Source organism: Carettochelys insculpta, chromosome 3 (assembly GCF_033958435.1).
Source record: "Carettochelys insculpta isolate YL-2023 chromosome 3, ASM3395843v1, whole genome shotgun sequence".
In the NCBI taxonomy this organism is placed as follows: domain Eukaryota; kingdom Metazoa; phylum Chordata; order Testudines; family Carettochelyidae; genus Carettochelys; species Carettochelys insculpta.
In genome coordinates this window covers 6630858-6654999 of record NC_134139.1, presented here as the reverse complement: position 1 = coordinate 6654999, position 24142 = coordinate 6630858, and the positions used below count along the sequence as shown (strand labels likewise).

Here is a 24142-nt window from a genome sequence, read left to right as displayed (position 1 = left end):
CTAGTGTTTAACATAGGATTTGGTTCCTGCTTCTATGTTTTTTAGCATTAATGTGCAGGCTTTGTAGGGCAAACTGAGACTTTTGTTTGATGGTCTTTCATATGTCATAGACCTGGTTCTTTCATTCTTTCTTATGCCTTCGTGGAATTCAGAGATCACTTTTGGAGCATAATTACCACCTGCATCCTATGTTTCTGCAGTTCAAAGAGGAACGCTATGGATGCAATTTACACTGAAATAGAATTGAGGGTGTATAAGAAGTGGTCATGTAACACTGTATTATGTTTCCACAGCAACCTAACAGTGAACAGCATTTCTACACCACACAGGTGTGCAGTGTTGTCTCGAAGCTGAGTGCTTGGGTGACTGCCCTTGAGAGATTCAGGTGCCATCCAGCTGATAAGCAGAGCCCCCACAGCCCGCATCATGTGTTTCTATTGGTGGTGCCCGTTTGCGCTTGCATTGGTGCACATAACAAAGTTTATTTTGCCCATGGGTGGAAAATATTAAAGGGAACACTGCAGATGTGATTTAATTTGTATGAGAAATAGGAGACATGGCCTGCTGAAGGAGAAGTTGGAGAGCAGACTTTGTCATCAGCATGTTCCCCTAGTGAAAACTAGAGGTGGGTGTACCATGACTTAGTGTCACTCCATCACAGGGCTCTTCTCTTCCCAGGGGAGCCAATGCCAGCCAAGCAGCTGTGCTAGGTGATGTCGAGAGAACCAAAATGGCAGCTGCTACATGCAGTTGCCATGAGATCAGAGGATTTGGGGATAGTTTTCCTCTAGATCTGCAGCTAGCCATGGCCCCTCCCTCTATGCAGCTGTCTGCTTTGCAGTGGGACAAGATGGCATCAGTGTGACTGGAAAGAACCACACAACTTTGTGGTTAATATTCACTTTCTGTATGGAAGGTGTCTGATCGTTGTTCCCTGAGTCAACATGGAGAACAAACATAGGACTGAATCTAAAGTTAGTGGAAGTCTTTCTACTGACTTCATGCTTTGGATCAGGGCCACACTTTTTCTCTCCATCATGAGCAATATAGTCAGTATTTGTGCCAACCAATAGGAAGCATTTCAAAATATTAAATTCTGTTTTGTAACAATATTTTAAAAGGATTCTGGTTAAACATTAAGGATTCAGAAATTGACTTGCGGCATAAGGAAATAGACTATATTATTAACATGGCATGTTAAAGAGGTAGACTTTGTACTGGATGGTGCTCACTGAAATATTGGGAGCCATTCTTTTACCATGTTTTTGCAGCACAAACAGAATAGTATCAGACAAGAAACTCAAACAGACTCCCTGTTATCCTTTCTGAATCTGCAACTCATTGGTACCTTTATTTGAAAAACCTAGTAGTACAGGTTTCACCTCCCTGTTCTGGCACCCTCAGGATTTGAGTGGTCTTGGACTAGGGATTTTGCCAGACCAGGGGAGGTCAGTGCTCTCTTGATGGCTTCCAGCCTTCACTCCTAGGCTCCCTTTCTGACCCTTGCCTGTGGCTTCCTGGTCCCGTGGTCAGCAGCTTCTCTGTCTCCAGATCCATCCCCCATGGCTTCCCTGTCCCAGCCTCCAGCAGACTGGCCCCAGCCCCCACGGCTTCCTTGCCGCAGCTACCAGTTTCCTGTCCCTGGCTATAGGCTGCCAGCTTCTCAGCCTGGCTGATGTTCCTGGGCATTAGCTCCCCAGCAACTGCCAGGCCATCTGCCACCAGCCCAGCTGTGGCTGCCCTGGTGGGAGTGCCTCACTGCCAGTCTTCCAGCTGCCCCCACCCCCCACAGCCACAGGGGCTCTGTGGTCCAGCAACATCCATGGTCCTGCCAGACCAAGGGTATTACCAGACCAAAGAATATTGGATTTCAGAGGTTCAACCTGTAGTAAGCATTATTAGAATGCACCTTATTGGTGATTTTAATTCTGCTAAGATGTAGGTGATTACATTTAACAACTCAATTCACAGGATCATCATCTATGTTCAGCTGGTCCCAGTAGCTCATAGGTTCTGATGAGGACTTGAGGTTAGATAGCAAGGCACCTTGCCAGGAAATGAATTTATTTCAGAGTATGAGCAAAACCAGTTCTGCTATTTTAAAACTTATTTAAAAATAAATAAACCTAGCAGCACTTTTTACCAGCTGTAGCACTGGAACAACTGGGGAAAGGAAGCTGAAATTTTGGCACAAAGATAGTCCTTCAGAGAAGTGTTTTCTGTTGTCTTGATCAAATTCTAAACCTTTGAAAATTGCATTGTGTACTTGTGTGGTAAATTCTGCATGAGAGTATTCCACTTATAAACTCGCCAAGGACTGAAGAGCCAGGTTTTACAGAGGGAAGAAGGAAACAGGAAATAATCTGGGTGTGTCAAAATGAATGTGTTGGAGATGTAGGGGGAGTTCAGGGGGTATCAGGAGAGAACGGGAGCACAGAAGATTAGGATAAGTTTGAAGTCTGGAGTGAGAGGTCTTTCTATTGCTTCCCTAGCATTCAGAGAGGTAAAGCCTCAAGACAGGGAGAGAGGGGCACCCTCACAGCTTCCTTGAGGAGAGTCAATCATAGGTCAATGTGAAAATGTCTTAGCTTTTTGGAAGAACTGCCACTAAGATAAAGGACACAGTGATTGCTTAATGAGCTGGTGGTGCGTGGTGCTTTGCTGCTTCTGTCTGGCAGGTACAGCATCTGCCAGAGGGTTGAGGAAGAATGTCAGTAATAGAGCTGGTTGGCAGTTTTCCAACAGAAAGTTTTTCTGTTGGTGAACATCACTTTCTGACTAAATTTGGTTTTGAAAAAAAGCAATGAAGTGTTTTGCTGGTGTTCCATTTTAATGTTATTGGAACAACATTTTTGTTTCTGAATGACTTTGTTTTAAATGTTTCTGAGGTTGGAACTGGAACAAAAGTTTTGATCTCAGTCAATAATGAAACATTTGACCAACTCAAAGTGAAAGTTTTAAAAATATTGTTTTGTGGGAAATTTGAAAATTTGTTTTAATGTGAAACAAAACCAATCTTGAAATGTTGGACTTTGCCACAGAGCAGTCCCCTTTCATTTCTTTTCCCTTGTTATGATTTGTGTGAACACTCAGACAAACACGCCACTAGTGGTTGGACTCCAACCCATAGAAGAAGTATATCGGTTCACCTATCTTGGCAGCACTCTGTCTAACGACGGAGGCGTCGAGGCAGATGTTAACTGCAGAATCGGTAAGGCATCAGCAGTGTTCCAAAGATTGCGCTCAATTTGGTCTGCACCAACAATCGACACTGCAATAAAAGTTCGACTGTATAACACCATCGTCATGCCAGTTGCCATTTACGCTAGCGAAATGTGGAAAATAACGTCAAGAGTAGCACGCAAGCTCAACGTATTCCACCAGCGTTGCTTACGAAAGATCCTGGGTGTCACCTACCGCGATTGCGTTACCAATGAGGAGATACTACAAAGATGCAGGTCACGGGCACTGCAGGATATCGTGACAGAGTGCAGAGTGCGGTTTGCTGGACACATTCTGCGTCTGCCAGATCAACTGCACCCAAAGACTGCAATGAGACGAATACCGGCAGAGGGAAGAAGGAAGAGAGGCAGGACACTCAAGACCCAGCGCACCACATTTAAGGAAAACTTATTAAACATTGGTATGTCATGGGAGGAGAGGGAATTATTTGCAGCCGACCGAAATCGTTGACGAGCACTTGTTGCCCAATGTGCCCAGATGCACAGGTGGACCTAAGTCTAAGTAAGTAAGAAGACTGAAGCAAATCTGTCATTAAACACTTCAGCATTCTTCTTTCCCTGCCTGTCCTTCTTGATCCCTTTTTTACCAATATTCAGTAATGATAACAGGAGCTTATGTTGTTTCTTACATTCCAGAAAAGAATACTGGTATCTGAACAATGGGAGAAAAAGAAATATGTGTAATTGACTTCCACTCTGGGTGGAAAAGCCATAAGTTACAAAGTAGCAAGTGGCCAGGAAAATAAATAAGATAATTTATGGAATCATGACACAGATAACATGTGGAGATAGGCTCCCTTGGTGAAGGCCACTGTGCCAGATTTTAGTTGAAAAATAAAGTGTTTTCATGTGTCTGTCATAAAATGTATGATTAGATTTTCCCCATTAGGGGCCTCCAAATGAAATTAAGAGGTAGCAGGTTTAAAACAAACAAAAGAAAGTACTTTTTTACACAATGCACAGTCAGCCTGTGGAGTTCTTTGGCAAAGGGTGTCCTGAAGCCCATGACTGTAACAACTTCAAAAAGGAGCTAGATAAGTTCATGAAAGATAGGTCCATCAATGACTATCGGCCAGGATGTACAAGGGATGGTGTCCCTAGCCTGTTTTTCATAAGCTGGGAATGGGTGACACGGAGAGGTATTGCCTGTTTTGTTTGTTCCCACTGTGGCTTCTGGCAGTGGACACTGTCAGAAGACAGAATACTGGGCTAGATGGACCTTTTGTGTTGACTAGTATGGGCATTCCTAATGTTTTTATATGTCAGCTACCCTTGTTATAATGTATCATTTGCTTCTCTAGTGACAGTTCTGAATACTGCTGAAAACTGACAGTTTGTTATGCATTTTTTAGAACTGTCTCAAGCATTCATATTTAGAACCACTGTCATTTTACAAGGTTAGAGTACAATGGAATTCAGATTGCCTGTGCCTTTGTCGCTTGGTATCTCTCACAACACCAAATATTGAGGTTGTTATTTAAATACTATGTTTACTGTAAACTAGCTCACCAGGTGATCTTTTTCAGTTATTCAGAGAATATATTACTGCCTAGGAACATTTTGTTATTTACTTTAAACTACGGCATGGGTGTGAAAAATTTAGGTTCAAGTAAGTGAAATTGATACTTTTAGACCTATGTGGGCTGCTACTCTTTATTTGGGTTAAAAGGCTATTTGGATACTTATTTGTTCAAATGAGAGGTTTAATGAAAGCAGTTAATTAAATGGCTTGCTTGATAGCTTTTGCTGCAAACGGCAAAAGCTAAAGAAGAATAGTTTGGTAGATTTGAAAATGGCTTTTGCCAAGATGCCTGTAAGTAATATACTAATTTTTTTGCTTGCTTCTTTTATTATGCTTACAATAAATTGGCAAAGTGACCCCTTTTTATGTCAAGAGCAAGGATTCTTAGGCCTCCTTTTGTAGCTGTCCTCTAGAACCATGCAATGAAACCCAATACCTTTTACTTTTGTCCCTAGATACTCTAATCCCTCCCTGGTTTACAAGTATCTTTGGCCGTTCTTCCCTTTTGTATCCACAGCAACATGAATCCCTGCTGGAATTATTTGCTTCTAAATTGCAGGTGCACTTGTGTAATGTTTCGTTGGTTTGAGCTCTTAACTTGAAGACTTTTTCACAAAATAGCGACCTCTCCTTTTATAGCACCTGATGCTGGGCATTGTTTATATAAATTAGAATCATATAAACCATGCTGTCACCTAATATGAGGTACCTGTTTTTCAGTGTTTGTTGTTTTTTAATTATTGGGAGCTTCCTTCTCAACTGACAGTGAGGAACTAAAGCCAGAATGTATGAATCATTCTTTCACTGGCATATAAATAAAACTATATCAAAACAAATACCGCAAATGTGTAGATGGAAAGTATAATGATACATAGCACCATCATCGGCCAGAATTTTCAAACCTGGCTGCTTATGCATGAATCTGAAATCAAGCACTCGATTTTCATAGATATTGAGCACCTGCAGCACCTATTGACTTGCCAGGTTAATTATGTTTAGGTGCTGATATATGTATGTAGGAACCTAACTTCAGGTGCCCTGGATAAAATTTTCCAAAGTTCCTTGCTGGCTTAGACATGTTTGAAAATGGGATTTATACACCTAAATTACTCAGGGCCAGTTTTTTAAAGCAATTTATCTTCTTATAGCGGCAGATAAGGGCCTAACAGGATTTTCACAGTTGCCTAGATGTCTAAATACCTTTAAAAATTTGGCCCGTTGCCACTTTTGGAAGTCACCCATTGATGCGAACACTTTAGCCACTAAATTTGTGAAATTGACATAATTTCTATTATTGAGGGCTTATAACTTGGCTCAAAGAGATACTTCGGACACTTGACAGACAAAATCTTATTTTAGGTATGTATTTGAAAAAAATGTATTTGACTATTCTATGTAACTGAAGATCAAATAAAGCAAGAAAAGTTTACTGGTTTTCATGCTATCTGACCGTGCCTATGTCTACACTAGCCCCCGCCATTAGAAAGGGGGATGCTAATGAGACACTTCGGCAGATGCTAATGAGTCACTGCCATGAATATGCAACATCTCATCAGCATAATGCCAGCCATGGCGATTTGAAAGTGCCACTTTTGAATCATGCACTGCACATGTGGACAGGGGCCCTTCAAAAGGACCCCTCCCAGTCTTCGACAGCCCCTTCTTCCTGTTTGGCACAGGTTGCAAGTGTGGCTCCAGCCATGGCCTCAGCAACGGCTCCAGGCATCCGGTGTGGCCCAAGCCACAGCTTCCGTCACAGGCCCAGCTGTGGCCCAGCATCTCCAGTGCCAACTGCTCTGATGAGTCACCGGCAGTTTGCAGAGTTTGGTGGAGTGCCTGGCTCCGGGGATGGATGGGAGTTGTGGCAATCCTTAAATTTCTATTGGACACCACTGCTCTAAGGTGCCACAGGACTGATTGTTATTTGCAACATGTTCATATCTTCCCAGTATAAGACACCTGGGCACAGGTTTGCAGGATTGCTGAGCACAGACATCACAACCAAACTCATTTGGAGCTTTGCTTTTAATATACTAAGGGCTACAAAATGCTATAAAAGGCTAATGGAAATTCATGTTCCAACTGTCTCCCATTCAACACCAAAATTACTGAACATTTTTGACAATTTCAGCCTTAAACTCACTCTGGCCATGTCTACACTAGCCAAAAACTTCGAAATGGCCATTTCAAAGTTTACTAATGAAGTGCTGAAATATATATTCAGTGCCTCATTAGCATGCGGGCAGCTGCGGCGCTTCAAAATTGACATGGGTCGTCCCAACAGGGCTCCTTTTCGAAAGGACCCTGGCTACTTCAAAGTCCCCTTATTCCTATGAGCAGATGGGAATAGGGGGACTTCGAAGTAGGCGGGGTCCTTTTGAAAAGGAGCCCCCTCGGGATGAGCCGCATGGCGGCGAGCTGCATCAATTTCGAAGCACCGCGGCCACCTGCATGCTAATGAGGCACTGAATATGTATTTCAGTGCTTCATTAGTAAACTGGCCATTTCGAAGTTTTTGGCTAGTGTAGACATAGCCTCTGTGTGTCAGTTTCCAGTCTGTTAAATGGGAATAAAAATTTCACCCAATTTCATGGACATATTGAAAAGATAAATTAATATTTGTGAAGCACTTGGATGTTGTGGTTAGAACATCCTAGGAATGTTGAAAAGGGAATTAATATTTTATTCAGCACAGTGTTGGAATGGATAATAAGGCCTGCAGCCCCATAGTGTAGATAAAAAGCAATGTTAAATAACTCCTCATGCGTTGAACGAGGTTAGGTTTCTTGTGGGGAAAAACTTATTGGATCATGTAATTAAAGACCGTATCATGGTGGGAGGGAAGATTAAGGTTTCACAAGCAACCTTGAAACTGTCATTTCCTAACAATCAAATGCCTGATTTTACATCCTTAATGTTATTTTAACATAGTTCTTTTCATGTAATTTAGTATGTCCATTACAGTAGTACCCAGAATTGGAGCCCCCATTGTGCGACACTGGGCAGCAGGCATGAAAAAATGGTCCCTGCCACTAAGTGCTTACAGTGAAAGATAACAAATGATGTATAAAAAGATCAGAGGGACAGATTTATACATTTAAACATAAGTAATTTGTATATCAATTTCCAGTTATTGTCCTGATAACTGGATGTAAATTGCCAAGTATCTGAACTATATGGATCTTTACAATTAATTGTATTCATATACTCTCAAACCCACACTAGCAGCTCTAAATGCAGATGATGTACTGTACGGTTTACAATGCAGATGAATTGTTTGGATTTGATTGTCATTTACACTAAAACTACTTTAAAACACACTGTAAGTATAAAGCAGACTTAAAGTGGGAGAAAATGTTTATACCAGCTTGAAGGGCCTTTTGTGCTGCTGTGTAAAATGGCTTTTGTGTAAATGAAAATCAGGCCCGTAATCTGTATAAATATGGGCACTCTGTTACATTCAGGTTATTTATTACACTATGCCTAAAGCATGCATGGAAATTTACACTAGATGATCCATAATCCAGAGTTAAACTATTAATATGCATTTATAGAGTGGCAGCCATAGCCTTGAAATTCCTTGGTTTAAGTATGACCTTTCATTTTGTTTGAATATATTTTTTTAAAATGTATGAATAACAAATTAACATTAGTTGATAAAAAGCATACCATTTCCTTGTAGCACTTATATCCATCCATATTTAAGTTGTACAAAGCCTTGGAGATTATAAGGCTTAATCATTCATAATATTTATTTGTTTTTAAATGTCAGATCTAGTTTAGTTTAGTTTAATATATTGTCAGAGTCCATGCTGTTAATCAAAATGCAGTGGGACAAATTCTTTTGATGTGTGCCAAAAAATCACATGTAATTGAGAAAATGGCAGAATCTCATGGTGCTTAGATCCTGGCCCACGTAAATGAATTATGTGGACCCTGGTGGGGATGGCATGAAAAACTTTGCTGTTCCATTGACACACCCTACTTGTTCCAAAAAATCCATTGCAGGCTGTGGATGTACCCTCCTCATTGCCAGGAATCTATTATAGGAGATGGCTAGAGTATTGCAGGACACGGTGCTCTCTCATGCCAGGGTGACCTCACGGTTCATCTGTCTTTCTTTTGAAGCTAAGCCACAAACAACGTTGACAAAGACGTGGTAGCTTGATTTCTCCCACCCCACTAGCTGGACTGCTTCCTTCCTTTGTCAGCTGTCATGTAATGGCAGATTGGTAGGAACCATAACAGAGAGGGAGCTGTGCTAGTCTATATATTATCAAAACAAAAAGCAGTCAAGTAGCACTTTAAAGACTAACAAAATAATTTATTAGGTGAGCTTTCGTGGGACAGACCCACCTCTTCCAAAGTGGAATGGAGATCCATCAACTACATGAAAAAACTTGCCCAGATCCAGACAGACATCAAGGAAGAAGTGGGTCTGTCCCACGAAAGCTCACCAAATAAATTATTTTGCTTGTCTTTGAAGTGCTACTTGTCTGCTTTTGGTTTTGGTAGGAACCAGTTACTCATGAAACCACTATATCTTGCTTTGGGCAGTGCTCAACAGGTTTGGGACTCTGCTGTAAGCATAACCTGCACACTGTTGCTAAGGCTCTGTCCTTTTCCTAGTATGTACCTAAGAAGCCACATGAAAGCAGTAATTGTAGATCTTCACAGCTATTCATCAGCTGGTGGAATAGCTTCATACTTCCGGCATGTGGTGCGTCTGAATATGTGCTATGGTTGCAATCCTGCAAACCACTGAAATACATACATGATTAATCCATTCCTATTCAGCAAACGCTTAGAAAACAGTGAAAGCTGAATGTGTGCTTCAGTTGAATGCTGTGGTGAAACGGGGGGGGGACCTTATTTCTGCTTTGTCTTCTTTGCTTGCATTATCTTAATTTTGCATGGATGTGGTGAGCTATATGTTTACAAGAGAGACAGAAAGATGTAGTTATATTTGAACTCCCACATGAAGATAACATAAGGGTCTTTCTTCTGCTGTTGAGGCCCATCAGTAAAGAATAACATTAGTTTCCATCTTATTCCCAGAATAACATCTGAAGGTTCTGCTTGAGGGTCTGATGCAGGAATGTCAGTCTGGCCCCAGTTGTGAAAAACTCTGCTGAATCTGAACCTTATCACAGAACTTGAGTTAATGATACAGATTGTGGTTGTCATTAATAGAGCTGAACAGGGATTAAAAGGGTCTGAGATCCTCTTCACTTACCATCATGTTCTCCCCTAAATTTGGGTTGCAGTGTGAGGGTATTACCTGGGACTGCACCCCTGAGAAGTTGGGCCTGGAAGAGATGGAGAGGGGCAGGGAATGGCCAGGGCCTGAGTTCCATTCTCTCCATAGTGCTAGCAGGCACAGCTGAACAGCCATGAGTGAAAGCATTCTGCACCTTGCAGAGGGGTGACAAGTACAACTTTCCCAGGGCCTGGGGAGCAGAGATCTTCCAACTCAAGAGAGCTTTATTTTCCCCAGGAAAAATAGGTCATGTATGTGGGAGCACTAACTAGAGAAGCTGCAGTGACTGGTATGGTATTAATACTCAGGGCTGACAAGAACTACTGTTTTTAACTTCCTGCCACCTACTACAGCCAGCTGATGCTATGTCAAATGTAGCAGTCCTCATCTACTCACAGTGCTAAGTCAGGTTGAATATTTTGTTCTTTACTATTACTCGTCAAGGTTGTTTTCTAACAACTTAGTTTACAAGTGACCAGAGTCTGAGTCACAGTTCCTGCAATGGTTCACTTGGGGCAGCAAAGATACATGTTTCCTGATACTCAAATAATTGAATAAAGGCTCAGTCTAGCTCTAAGATTGCTTTCGCATTAAGTGGCAGCTGAGGTAATTTATGCCATGGTGTTCTAGGGACACAGATCATAATTTTTTTTATTTTATTTCTTATCTGAATTATTAGGTAGCCCAGAGATCCCCAGTCAGATTCAGGGATCCATTGTTGTGGAATCCATAAAGATAGAACAAACTTCTCAGGAGTATTTTGGGAAAAGCTATTGGATATAAACACTAATTATAACAGTACATTTCAGCTAAATCAATTTACAAGTATACATAAGTAAAGTGCAGCAATCTAATGTTGCTATATGTATTGTGTTTTGTTTTTCTTCCTTCAGTCCACATCTGAAGTTCAACAATCTGACCCTGATTTCAACTCATGGGCTTCCAGGAAAAAATCCACCAGGCTCTAAGCACAGAGGATTTTTAATTGACAGGTTTGATTTGATTTCTAAATATCTGTGATAGTTTCAAAGAAAAATATTATGCTTGTGATATATTTTTGGGAATCTGTAGTACAGCTCAGTATACATGTGTATAGAAAAAGTGTATTTTCTTCAAGTCTTAGCACTTATAACAAGAAACTAAAATAATGTAACAAAATCAGAAAAACTGTCCAGAAAAACTGGTTGGGATTCAGTCCAGTTCTGTTGTGATCCTCAGTTGCAGATGTGGTTTCTTCACATTTTGTCTCTTGAACAAGCACACTTTGTGGGTATATATATATATATATGTATCTACTAGTGATGGAAAGCCATGTTATAGAGTTCAATTTTGTCTGGAGTACAGAACATCCAGAAGTATTGATCATGTTTATCCCTTGCCAGAAGGAATTCCATTGCCAGAGTCTTTTCATGCTGTCACTCCCTGCCAGAGCCTTTCCCTGCCACATGTAGCAACATGCTACAGTATGGATGCAGCCTGCCTTTCATTAGGGCATGTACCGTAGACCTCCAAGTTACGTGAAGATCCTGTTCCTGGGCAACCTCACATAACTCAATTTTGGGGCAAGTTGGGAGGAGCTGGGAACCAGGCAGCAGCCTGGCTCCCTGCTCCCCTGCACTTGCAGGAGGTGGGAAACTGACCGATGCTGGTGCATCGGTCAGTTTCCTGGCTCTCAAAGTGGCAGGGAGCTGGGAACCAGGTGGCAGGCTGGCTCCTGGCTCCCCTCCACTGGTGCGAGCCAGGAATCTGACCAGCACATCGGTGGTCAGTTTCCCAGCTCCTGTCAGGGGCGGTAGCCAAGAGCCTGACTTGCAACTGCCACCCATGACAGAAGCAGCTGCCACCCCAACCCAAAGTGTTGCTTATGTTTATGGGAGTGAGTAGGATCCATATAGTTACAGCATTTTGTATTTTACATGATATATGCACTCAGAGGAGTGAGTGAACTGACCAGTTGCGGCGCTGGTCAATTTCCTGGCTTCTGTCAGGGGTGGGCAGCTGAAAGCCTGACTCTTGACTGCCACCCCTGACTGGAGCAGTTTCCTTGCTCCTGTCAGGGGTGGCAGCTCTCCTGTTAGGGGCGGCAATCAAGAGTCAGGCTGTCAGCTGCCACCCCTGAGGGAAGCTGGGAAACTGACCAGTGCAGCCTCTATATGGACCCTACTCACTCCCATAAATGTAGGCAATACTTTAGGTATTTGTCTTTATGGAGCATATCAGTGCAGTGCTGTGTGCAGACACAACAAATAAGCCAACATGAAGACAAAGATGAATTAAGTGTAGTAGATAAACCACATTCCTATATATATGTTCAAATATAAACAGGTATTTCCAGTAACATTTACAAAATAGCTACATTTACAGAAAACTAGTTCATAACTGTCTAAGCAGAGCTAGTTGTTTAATTTGAAAATAGATAAATAATGAATATTAATTAATTTAATTGAAGAACAGTTGAAAATTAACTGTACCTTCTCCAGAAAATACTGGTCAGCCATTAGGGAGTTTATATTTAAAACAGGCAATATGGACTTAGGAACTATAAAAATAGATCTTGGCCAAAATTTTCAAAAAGAGCCACTTATTTTGGGTGCTTACCTTGAAACACCTTTAAAAGGTTCTATTTTGAGAAAATGCTTAGAGCTGCTCACTGAAAATCAAACTCATTTAAGGTGTCTCACTTGGACATCAAAAATTGAGGCAATCAAAATCGTGGGACCCTTTTTTGAACATCTTGACCAAGCTTATCTCCAGTATCTTAGTACATACCTTCCATTATACTTTTGTAACAGTTCTAAAGGCAGTGATGTTTCAAAGGAAAGATTGAGGGTAGCAGTTGACATACAAAACAAAAAAGCAGTAAGGTAACACTTTAAAAACTAACAAAATAATTTTTAGGTGAGTTTTCGTGGGACAGACCCACTTCTTCAGACCATAGCCATACCAGAACAGACTCAATATTTAAGGCATAGAGAAACAAAAGTAGTAATCAAAGGTGACAAAGGTTCTCTATGCCTTAAATATTGAGTCTGTTCTGGTATGGCTGAAGAAGTGGGTCTGTCCCCCGAAAGCTCACCTAATATATTATTTTGTTAGTTTTTAACGTGCTACTTTACTGCTTTTTTGTTTTGACAGTATATAGACTAGCATGGCTTTCCCTCTGTTATTAGTTGACATACAGAATTTTAATTGCTTAGGCTGTGTCTACACTATGAGATAAGTTTGATTTTTAAGAAATTCGATTATTTAACCTTGATATTATGTATCAAATTAAATGTCTACAAAGATTCTTGAAATTCAGTCCACCTTTTTTTTTTGTCAAGTTTCCACATCCCCATTGCCCCATGCAAGTTCAACCGCATAGGCAGTGCATTGTGGGCACCTATCCTACAGTGCCTTAGCCCCAGTTGCTTATGGGTGTTTCATGTTTGAATCCCAGAATTCCAAGCACTGTCCCAGAATTCAGAGCACCAGTAACTGCATGAAAAACAAACTGGAGATCGCACAATTTCCTGCTGTGACATTCCAGCACAAGCATGGATCCCCAAATGCTCCAATTCATAGCACTCATTTCGGCAACCACACTGGCTGTCGCACAATTTTTCCTTTAATTACAAAGCTCAGTGATGGTTCGGTATCATAATGGTGCTGCTGCTGCTGCTGCTGCTGACGACGATGTTTTGAAACAGCAAATCTCCCAACTGCGGTCCAAGAATTCACAGCTGCAGAATGCCATGAATACATTGCTGACAGTGGAGTGGCGGTTTTGGACTCATGAGACCAACACACACTGGTGGGACCACATTGGTTTGGAGTCCTGGGATGGCCAGCAGTGGGAGCAGAACTTTCGCATGCGCAAGTCCACTTTTATGGAACTTTGTGATGTGCTGGCACCCACCTGAAGTGCAGCAATACAAAAATGAGGCTGGCTTTAACAGTTCAGAAATGAATGATAATCACACTGTGGAAGTTTGCAATGCCTGACAGTTACTGATCAGTGGCAAATCAGTTCAGGGTGGGCAGATCTACACTGGGGTCCTTGGTGATGGAGGTAGCCCGTGCAATCTGTTGGCATCTCCTCAGGAAGACTGCAGCCCTGGGAGATGTATGGGCAATAGTGGATGGCTTTACTGCCCAGGGGTTTCCTAACTGTGGTGGGGCAATTGATGGCATGCACATCCCCATCATGGTCCCAGCCCACCTGGCCTTGGAGTATATAGACCGAAAGGAGTACTTCTTGATGGTGTTGCAGGGATTGGTAGATCACAAAGGTCATTTTACCGACATCAAAGTTGGCTGGTAAGGGAGGGTTCATGAAGTGAGCATATTCTGAAATTCTGGACTGTACTGAAAGCTCCTGGATGAGACTTTTTTCCCTGATCAGAAAATCAAGATTGGTGACATGGAGATGTCTAGTGTTACACTGGGTGACCCTGCTGACCCTGTGCTCCCTTACCTTGCCCTACACAGGACCCCTGGACCCCAGCAAGGAAAAGTTTAATCACAGACTCAGCAGGTGCGGAATGGTGGTGGAATGCGCCTTTGTCCATTTAAAAGTGAGGTTCAGATGTTTATTGACGCATTTGGAGCTTTCTGAAGGTACAGTCCCCACTGTGATTACAGCGTGTGCTATTTTGCACAACATGGCTGGGTCCACACGTGAGGCTTTTCGAATCGCGTGCCGCCCGTGGAGACGGGAGCTTCCGAAAGGACCCCCCCCAGTTTTCAAAAGGTGATAGAAGAAGGGCTTTCATAGATGATCGGAAGAAGCCTCGCATTTGAATCGCCACGGCTGCAAAGCAGGGGTAGCTGCCAGGAGTCCTGGCCAGGTGTCCTGGGTGTGTCCTGTGGCAGGGAAAAAAATTTTAGGCTGTTGCTGGAGCAATCCTCCCCAGTGATCAAGCTGCATATAGAGGATGGTGGGGAAGGGATTGATTACAGACACATGGACAGCTGCGTCATACCCCGAGATACACCCATTCAGGTTATGAGAATTCAAGTTTACAAGGAGTTTGATTTAAAACTCCTACCTCGTCTTACGAGGCATTTCCTCGAATTTACGAGGACCGATTTCAATTTCGTGCACCTTAGCGGGACGCAGATGCCCTGCAGCAGGAGAAAGGCAACGGCTAACTGCAGCTGCATCCTGCCTGGCACATCTCTCTGCAGTGCTCGGCGGCGGTTTCCCAGAGTCCCCTGCCCAGCCTTTACCTGTGGCTGGTCTGGGTCTCTGCCTCGGCTCTGCAGCGCGGGCTCCCAGGTGCTCCCGCAAGACATGGCTGCTGGGCACGCAGCCCATCCCGGACCCGCCCCTGCCGCTCGCTCCCCAGGCAGCTAGGGGGCTGCCATTGCCAGCCCTGCGCAGCTGTGCCTCAGGCACCGCTTGCTGCCTGTGGTGTTCCTTTGCATTTAGTGCCTCGGCCGCTGCTGGTGGGCCCTCTCCACCGTGCAGCCCCACACAAGCAAGGCATCGCCCCTCACCAACTGGGGGCCTTCTGTGCCTGCCTAGCTCCCCGTGCAGCCAGCCCCTGACACAGGCCCCTCCCCACTTAACCTAAGCTGCGCTCAGGCCGGGCTGCCTCCTCATGCCCTGCTCTGCCCTGCCACCCCCTTGCACCAGCCCCGCTTCTGCAGCCGCAGGCAGCTACCCAGCTTTGCACCCCCCTCCCAGGCACTCTTCGATTTCCGTTCCCCTGTCTCTGCAGGTAAACAGACATATTGTAGAGTAATTAATGAAGGGGAAAATGCCTTGTTAGGTTGTGTTATGATAACTAGTGTTAACTATTGAAGTAATTGTCTTCATTTTAATGGGATTTGGTGTTGTTTTAGCGTAAATGGATGTACATTTCGGGGCTCAGGAGCGCATAAAATTTTTTCCCATTGAAATGAATGTTAATTACATTTTTGACTTACAAGAATTCGCCCTAAGAGGTGCTTTTCTGGAACAAATTACCCTCGTAAGGCGGGGGACGACTGTAATCCAAAGAGGGGCTGGATGTAAAGAGACATGGGAGGGGAAATGCTCAGCTGTGCATTGCAGCTGAGTGGTGCTGGGGAGTCCTGAAAAAGCAAAAGAAATGCTGGGGAAAGGGACATGGGAGGGGAAAAGCCCAGCAGATCCCAGCAGATGCAGCATGGGGGGAATTCCTGAAAAATCAAAACTAATGTTGCTTGGAAAGGGGCATGGGAGGAGAAACGTCCAGTACAGCACAGCAGCCACAAGGTGCCGGGGAGTCCTGAGAAATTAAAATAAATGCTGGTTGGAAAGGGACATGGGGGTGGAAACTCCCCAGAGAGCCTGGCATCCATGCAGCATGCGGGAGTCCTGAAAAATGAAAAGAAATGCTGGTTGGAAAGGGGCATGAAGGGGCAAGCTCTGCTGAGCCTGCAAACTGCATTGGGGGATGGGAAATGGAGCACCTGCCAACCGCTGCAGGCAAATGTAAAGGGGCAGGAAGCATGTTTAAAAAAAAAGAAAAAACAGATGCAAATTCCCAAAGAATCTCTGCAGGTTTCCAAAGAAGACATCACCCTCCTATAACTAATATTTTATGGAGAAAGAACAACTACTCCTGCTATGTGACCAAAAACCTGGAAAATTTGCTAAAATACTGTGTGGCACCATGACACCAGATCACTATCAGGTTGCCTTGCATGGCAAGGTGTGCTACCACGGAAGCCACAACAATTCAGGCCTACCCAAGAACTTCGTAAGAAGAAATACAAGAGTGCTTGGATGAGGGCTTCGAGGAGACTTCCAGAAAGGAGAAGCGCTCCATCCCAAGAAACATTAGCATGCTGTTCTGAGGGTCGCAGGACCATACCTAGCAAACCTGTATCTATACACAGCCCTACAGCTATACCCACGCCCGATCCACTTCTGGCATGCAGAATAAATAGAATCATAGAATCATAGAACATTAGAACTGGAAGGGACCTCAAGAGGCCATCGAGTCCAGCCCCCTGCCCCAATGGCAGGACCAAGTACTATCTAAACCATCCCTGATAGACATCTATGTAACCTGTTCTTAAATATCTCCAGTGATGGAGATTCCACAACCTCCCTTGGCAATTTATTCCACTGTTTGACCACCCTGACAGTTAGGAACTTTTTCCTAATGTCCAACCTAAACCTCTCTTGCTGCAGTTTAAGACCATTGCCTCTTGTTCTACTCACCAAACTGCTTGGTCCAGAGGCTCGGGGACCAGCGTGGAGGTGACCGGTGTGGAGGGACCCACCGTGGGGACTGGCCTGTCATAGAGGGGAATGCTGTGGAGGATCCCACCATGGAGGGGACAGGTTCCAGGTCTATGGTGAAGAGCTCCGGGCTGTCTGGCACAACTTCCTCTGTCACCTGCTTATTGCCCCATTCCTCCTCTACACTGCCGTCTTCATCCGGGCCACCCAGGTCCTCCTGGATCACACTGAACTCCCTACCAGGGCTTCTGGAACTGTCGTAATTCAGACCAGGATCTGCGATGGGGTTGCTTCCCATAAGCATGCGGAGCTGTTGATAGTTGTGGCAGGTCCGTGGAGCTGCCCCAACCACTGGTTGGCTACCCTGACCTTTTGATAGGCCTGACGGAGTTCTTTCACCTACACTCGGCATTGCATAGAGTCCCAGGAGTAACCTCTGGTTATCTCACGCAATATCTGCTTATAGATTGCTGCATTTCTCTTGGCCACTCAAAGTCTCTTCACACTGATTGGTCTCTCTAAATGGCAATAAGATCCAGAACCTCGTGGTGGATCCAAGCTGGGGCTCTCTTGCAAGTCTGAGAAGTGCTGGGCAGATCGCTACCCTGAATGCTCATGATTGCAGTAGAGGGCTACCAATAATTGCTACTGATGCAGTGCAATGGCTACCGAAGTGATGTGATACGATGGGCAAAGGAATTTTTTCATAATGGGCTCCCTTTATATTTGCAGGGCTGGGCTGCTGAATTCCAATTCCAATTCCATCAAAACTTTGTGGGCGTCCTTTGACCTTCCTCTTGCACACCTGGATGGAAAGCAGCGCACAATGAAGCGGCCATACTTGGAGGGTCACTGCGTAGCTTTATGGAATACATACTAGATGCTTCTGGATGCTAATAAATTTGAATTAAGGAACATGGTGCTTCCACACTACCCTTGATTCGAAATTTAAGTTCAAATTTGATGCTATACCCGCCCCGTAATATTGATTTTTTTGTAATCGGTATTATGGCTCAATAAATTGAGGCACTAGTGTGAACTGTGAAGACACTGATGTTTTAATGTCAAGCTAATGCCTTGAAATTTGAATTTGTCTCGTAGTGTAGATGCAGCCTAAGATAATGTGTGAACCAGAAAGAACCAGCTTCATGTTCAGGAGCCAGAGTGATTTTGCCTGCCTTGCTGTTATGTAAAAGTACTTATTAAAATGAGCAAATTTGATGTGGAGTCATTGACACTCAAAAAATGTGGTGCCCCTGAGAGAAGAGACTCATTTTTAGATTTAAGCAAACTGCACACTCAAATGAATATTTGTTGGTATTCTCCCATCTTCCAAAATAGACGAATTTCTATATACAAATGTCTTCTATGGCACAGAAGTCCCATTTTCAAAGGAACCTTACCAGGTTAAATCTCATTCACTTTCACTGACACCTAGGAGACTTAGACTCCTAAGAGCCAGATTTTCAAAGAGAGTTAGCTGCTTAAGCTGCTTAAGTGCTGTTGAAAATCTCATTAGGTATCTATATCTTTAAGTGCCTAAATACCTGTAAAATGTAGCCTTTGCACAAAATAAATAACTATATGACATTTGTTAAGAGTTAGGATAGAAGTAGTGAGTCTGTCTGAACAAAACGACTAAGTAATGTGAAGCCTCTTTAATCACCTATCACCAGACATACAATGATAAGAAAGACCTCTGTGTCTGCAACTGCAAAATGGAAGAGGACTTTGTTCATAGAACAATTACACTTAAATTGTTCCATGTTGCATTGTGTATAAATTAATGGGTTTCAGAATTCCTCTTCATAAGGAATGAATTGCTCATCAGTGGCTATGTCTACATTAGCATTCCTCTTTCAAAAGGCGTGCAAATGAAGCAAATCAAATATGCAAATGAGGCACAGATTTACATATCTGGCACCTCATTCGCATATTCTTCTTTTGGAAGAGCTTCTTTCAAAAAGCAGTATAGATATGGCTCTTTCGAAATTAATCCCCATCTTCAAAAGAACCCTTCTTCCTATTTTTCTTTTTGGAAGAAGGGTTCTTTTGAAGATGGGGTTTATTTCCGAAACAGCTGCGTTTACACTAGTTTTCTTCTTTAGAAAGAATCTCTTTTGAAAGAAGAATATGCAAATAAGGTGCCAGATATGTACATCTGTGCCTCATTTGCATTTTCGATTTCCTTCATTTGCATGCCTCTTTCAAAAGAGGAATGCTAGTACAGACGTAGCCAGTCAGTTCCTCTGCTTATCACAATTATTGTCTGCAAGAGAGAGATTTTCATTTGCCTGCTAGTTTATTTCACATAGCTAGCACATATGATAATCTTTCTCTCTCCTTTCTGTGAATGGCATCTCTTCGTTGCTACAAACAGAATTGTGAAGGTTTCTTGAATGTTACTACAATTTTTTCATCCTTAACATTTTGGAAAAGCTCATCTAGAGACTGGAAAATGGGAGAGCAGGTCTGATAATATCTCTGCCCTTTACTGACAAATCTAAGTACTGCCTTTGTAGTTTTAAGAGCTATCAGAGCAGGACTGTGTATCACAGTAGTTAATCTTTGATGCTGGTTTATGTAAGTGTTCTCACCCTAGCTGTCACTGGTGGAGTTGAACAAGTGTTAGCAGAGGTGGGAATATTTTAGCAAAAGAGCATTTTGTGGAAATAGCTAAAGAAAAGAAATTAACAGGTAAGAAAACCCGTTTCTTTTACAGGTGCCAAATACTGTACAGTGCATCAGACTGCGTGCATCAGACTGCAGATTTGAACCATAAGAAAGTATATATTTCTGACTAGTGTTTAAACTCTGTTGTAGTGTGGCCTGATGCTGGGAGGAATTATATGATGTTAACAGAAAGTTGTCAGTTTGTAACTGAGTGTTTCAGAGTGAATAACCTCTCACCATAGACTTTAGTAAGCTCACAGCACAACAACAGACTTGAACCACTAGGGGACTTCAACCAGCTCACCAGATGTCTCATTAATGCCTGCTGTGAGCTGCTAAAATGTCACTTATAGATATTCTTTCTTCACAGCCACTGTTTTAATGATAAAGATTATGCATTGATGTCACTTTGTTCCTGGGTTAATGTTGTGGTTGGTAAAATGACTGGCATAGACCGAGCTGCCAAACACGTTGTGCTTTCCAAAGGGAAAAAAGTGCCGTATGACCACCTTGTTCTCTGTACTGGCCAGCAGTACCAGGTAAGATTGCACACAGGGTGTAAAAAATGATCACTTGATGTTTACAGCGATTAACAATTAATATGTTTTGTGAAGAGTGTCACGGTTCAGAGCAGCTGCATATGAATTCCCCCCTGACAGCTCATCAGTGGCAATCACTTTAGACTCTTTAGCTCCTTAGCAATCACCTCTCTTTTTGGCGAAGGTTCTCCAAACTTCACAGTTTACTTTACACTGCGAGATGCAAGCCAGGGGGCTGAAACAGCCAGTGTCTGCATGGTGCTTTTTCCTGTGAGGCAGCAAGCAGCATAATGGTCCAAGTTAAGTTACCTCACAGCTCTTTCTAAGCAAGGACGTTTATTTTTTAAGATAAAAACATTACAGAGAAAACATATTAAAACAATAAAACAACATACAGGCATGCTATTGAGCTTACCTGAGATCACCCCCAACACCAATAAGGGTTCTGGCAGGTGATCAGTTCTACATACTACACCCAGCGGTGGTCACAAGTGCAGAATTCTTAGAAAAGACAGTCCAGTAGCACTTCAAAGACTAACAAAATAATTTATTAGGTGGTGAGCTTTCGTGGGACAGACCCACTTCTTTGTCTGCCCCACAAAAGTTCACCACCTAATAAATTACTTGGTTAGTCTTTAAAGTGCTACTGACTGCCTTTTTGTTTTGATAGAATATAGACTAGCACGGCTCCCTCTCTGTTACTATTCAGAATTCTTAGAGTCTCTCCTTTATATGCTTTGGGCTTTGATCTTGGCACCCTGGTAACAGGTAATCAGCAGACAATCACTCTGTCTTCATGGTGACAGAGAGATAGCCATGTTAGTCTGTATTCTACCAAAACAAAAAAGCAGTCATGTAGCACTTTAAAGACTAACAAAATAATTTATTAAGTGATGAGCTTTCATGGTGGGTCTGCCCCAAGAAAGCTCATCACCTAATAAATTATTTTGTTAATCTTAAAAGTGCTACGTGACTGCTTTTTTGTTTTGTCTTCATGGTGTTGTTTTGGTGAGCTGGGCTCTTGCATAACTGGAGGTTGGGGGTGGGTGAATTCTCCCTAGATATCTCCCAGGAAATCCACTTTACATGTTGTTTTGTCCAAAAGATCATTCTTGTCTGCTGCATTGTCCAATATAATCCTTTGGTCATCCTGGCCCAGAATGACACATAATCTTTTCATTTATTGCAATAGACTCCAATGATGATTAAACTGAATTCAGGAAAGTTTATGAAAGGTAATGCAGAAAATAGCCTCATCTGTCACAGCAAGTACGGAAGCATACTTCACAGCAAGGCTTTTGCCAAAGGTCAAAAGCTGCAGTTTTGTCATGCTATAACGGATTTAATTTTCATCCAATAGTCTTTAATAGAAAATTGTTATTGAATTCCCTGCTTGAATAAGGACTGAAGAACCGGGCATGATAACCATGACTCTTTTGGTTAGAGGTAACATTTTTGACCAAAATAATAATATTGGTACAACATCTAGTGGAGACATACTTACATAGCTATAAAAGTACTTTATATCAGTGTAGTTTATTCCACTTCACTAAGTCATAGTGATATAAGCACATTTATGATAGCATGACTGCATCATCTCTTGAGGCAGAGTTGCTTTGCTTTACCTACACCACTGTAGTTACAGTGATGCAATTTTAGTGTGTAGACAAGATAATTTTATCACAGACTTCCACCATCAATAGCACTGATGGGAGTTAGAGGAAGAATGAGGCTTTAGCAACTCCTAGGATTTTTATTACCATGGCAATTAAATCTGCTATAAAGCAGGTTAGTTGACATGGCAATAAAAGTAGGTCTTGCCATGGGAACCTTATCTGCACTATGCCTCTGTCCAGATAAACCTGTGGTAGCTGTAGTGGTTTTTTTTATTTTTAAATCCCTCAGCACACACAAGGTCTGAAAGAATTTCAGATGAAAATAATAATAACCTGAAATCCACATAGACATATATATATGATAGTAGCAAAAATGGGACATAATTCCATTGGAAATATAGATTCTGTTTGTTATGTCATGAAGTCATACAGCTTTTACTTTATTGGTGATAGCCCTCCCTGGGAGAGAAGGGGAGCCTTCCCGAGCTAGTTTTCAAACCAGGGTGATAAGTACTGGTGCAGCTCTAATTTGCTAAACTGGCTGTGGTCCCTAAGGGTGGGAGTTTGTGATTAGGAAGGAAGCTCTATTCTGTCCCAGATGCATGCTGCCTTGTGGGTGGCTGGGCTGCTTTCAGCTTAGACCTTTGGTGCAGTTCTCCTCTCAGAAGTGATTCTAAAAAAGGCATGATGGAGCTCCATGTTTATTGTGTCATATTTTCATATTAAATGTGCTTAGATGTCAATAAAATGGTGTTTCATACTAGCTATCAGCCCTGCATATTCAGTTCAGACTCTCTCAGCCACAATGGGTTCTTTTCTTGTGTATTGTCATAAGCCAGTAAGATTCTAAAACCAAGTTATGCCCTCAGTGATGCACGTGTAGCAACATTGCTTTCAATGAGTTTACACCACTAATGGTTTTTAGATAACCCCCCCTCAAAAATCCTATTTTTGTCACTAACATCACCAAATGTGACTGAATGTTTTTAACTTTTTATAGCACTTTTCCCCATCATCACAAATATAAATGTTAATCTTAAAACCCAGTGGGAGGTCAGGAAAGCAAAAAGGGAACAGAACAGTAAAAGAGAGATAGACGTGCTAGTCTATATACTATGAAAACAAAAAAGCCATCCAGTAGCACTTTAAAGACTAACAGAATAATTTATTAGTTGATGACCTTCCATAGGACAGACACACTTCTTCAGATCATAGCCATACCAGAACAGACTCCTGATTGTAATGGGTTTTTCACTGTCAGTCCCTTGGGTACAACATCCATTTTCTTGCATTTGGAGAGAAAAATGATGTCTGTCTGAATCTGGGCGAGTTTTTTCATGTAGTTGATGGATCTCCTTTCCAGCTGTTTGGAATGGAGATCCATCAACTACATGAAAAAAACTCACCCAGATCCAGACAGACATCATCCTTCTCTCCAAATGCAAGAAAATGGACATTGTACCCAAGCGACTGACAGTGAAAAACCCATTACAAGGAACAGAACCGTCGAGTAAAAAAAAGCCATTTTTAGTTGTCAGTGCTTTCAAGATTAGAACGCCACTTTGAACAGCTAAATATGTTCACAGTTCAACAGATGGACTAAAAAGTTAAGCCAAAATGCACCCTAAACCTGTTTGGATGTTCCTTTTCAGGTTATACAGTGTGAAAGAAACCTTTTGGAATATCCTACCAGCTGCAGAGCATGTTGGGGACAGTAGCTAAGCTGGAGGTGGGAGAGAAAAAACATGAGGGGAAAAGGAAATGTAGAGTTCATCTACCTTTGTTAAAAAATTCATTTTTTTAAAAATGTACAGAAGCTAGGGAGAAGTATTTTATCATATTTCTGGTTTATTTGTGTAGGGCTTTTTTGCCCCTTTATGAGATGTGCCTTAAGAGGAACTAGTGGTATTGATTTCAACAGGGGCTACTGACTAAGATTCTATTCAGCATGAAATGAGAGTGGCAGACAATTTCCATATTGGATTAATAAGATATGATGATTCCATAGATGTTTTATATGGCCAAGTTACATCTCAGTCAAGCCAAATGGCCATTGACAGCATTGCTCTGGACAGTTCTTGCCCAGTGCTTC

General features: G+C 42.4%; 1 protein-coding gene across 1 annotated transcript in view; it reads left to right on the top strand.

Annotated features, from left to right (window-relative positions):
* Positions 1 to 24142, top strand: part of CFAP61 (cilia and flagella associated protein 61) — a 253647-nt gene that overhangs the window by 156596 nt on the left and 72909 nt on the right. The window contains exons 20-21 of the mRNA XM_074988390.1: positions 10918 to 11016; positions 20266 to 20434. Coding sequence (XP_074844491.1) covers positions 10918 to 11016; positions 20266 to 20434 — 268 coding nt within the window. The remainder of the gene's footprint in view (positions 1 to 10917; positions 11017 to 20265; positions 20435 to 24142) is intronic.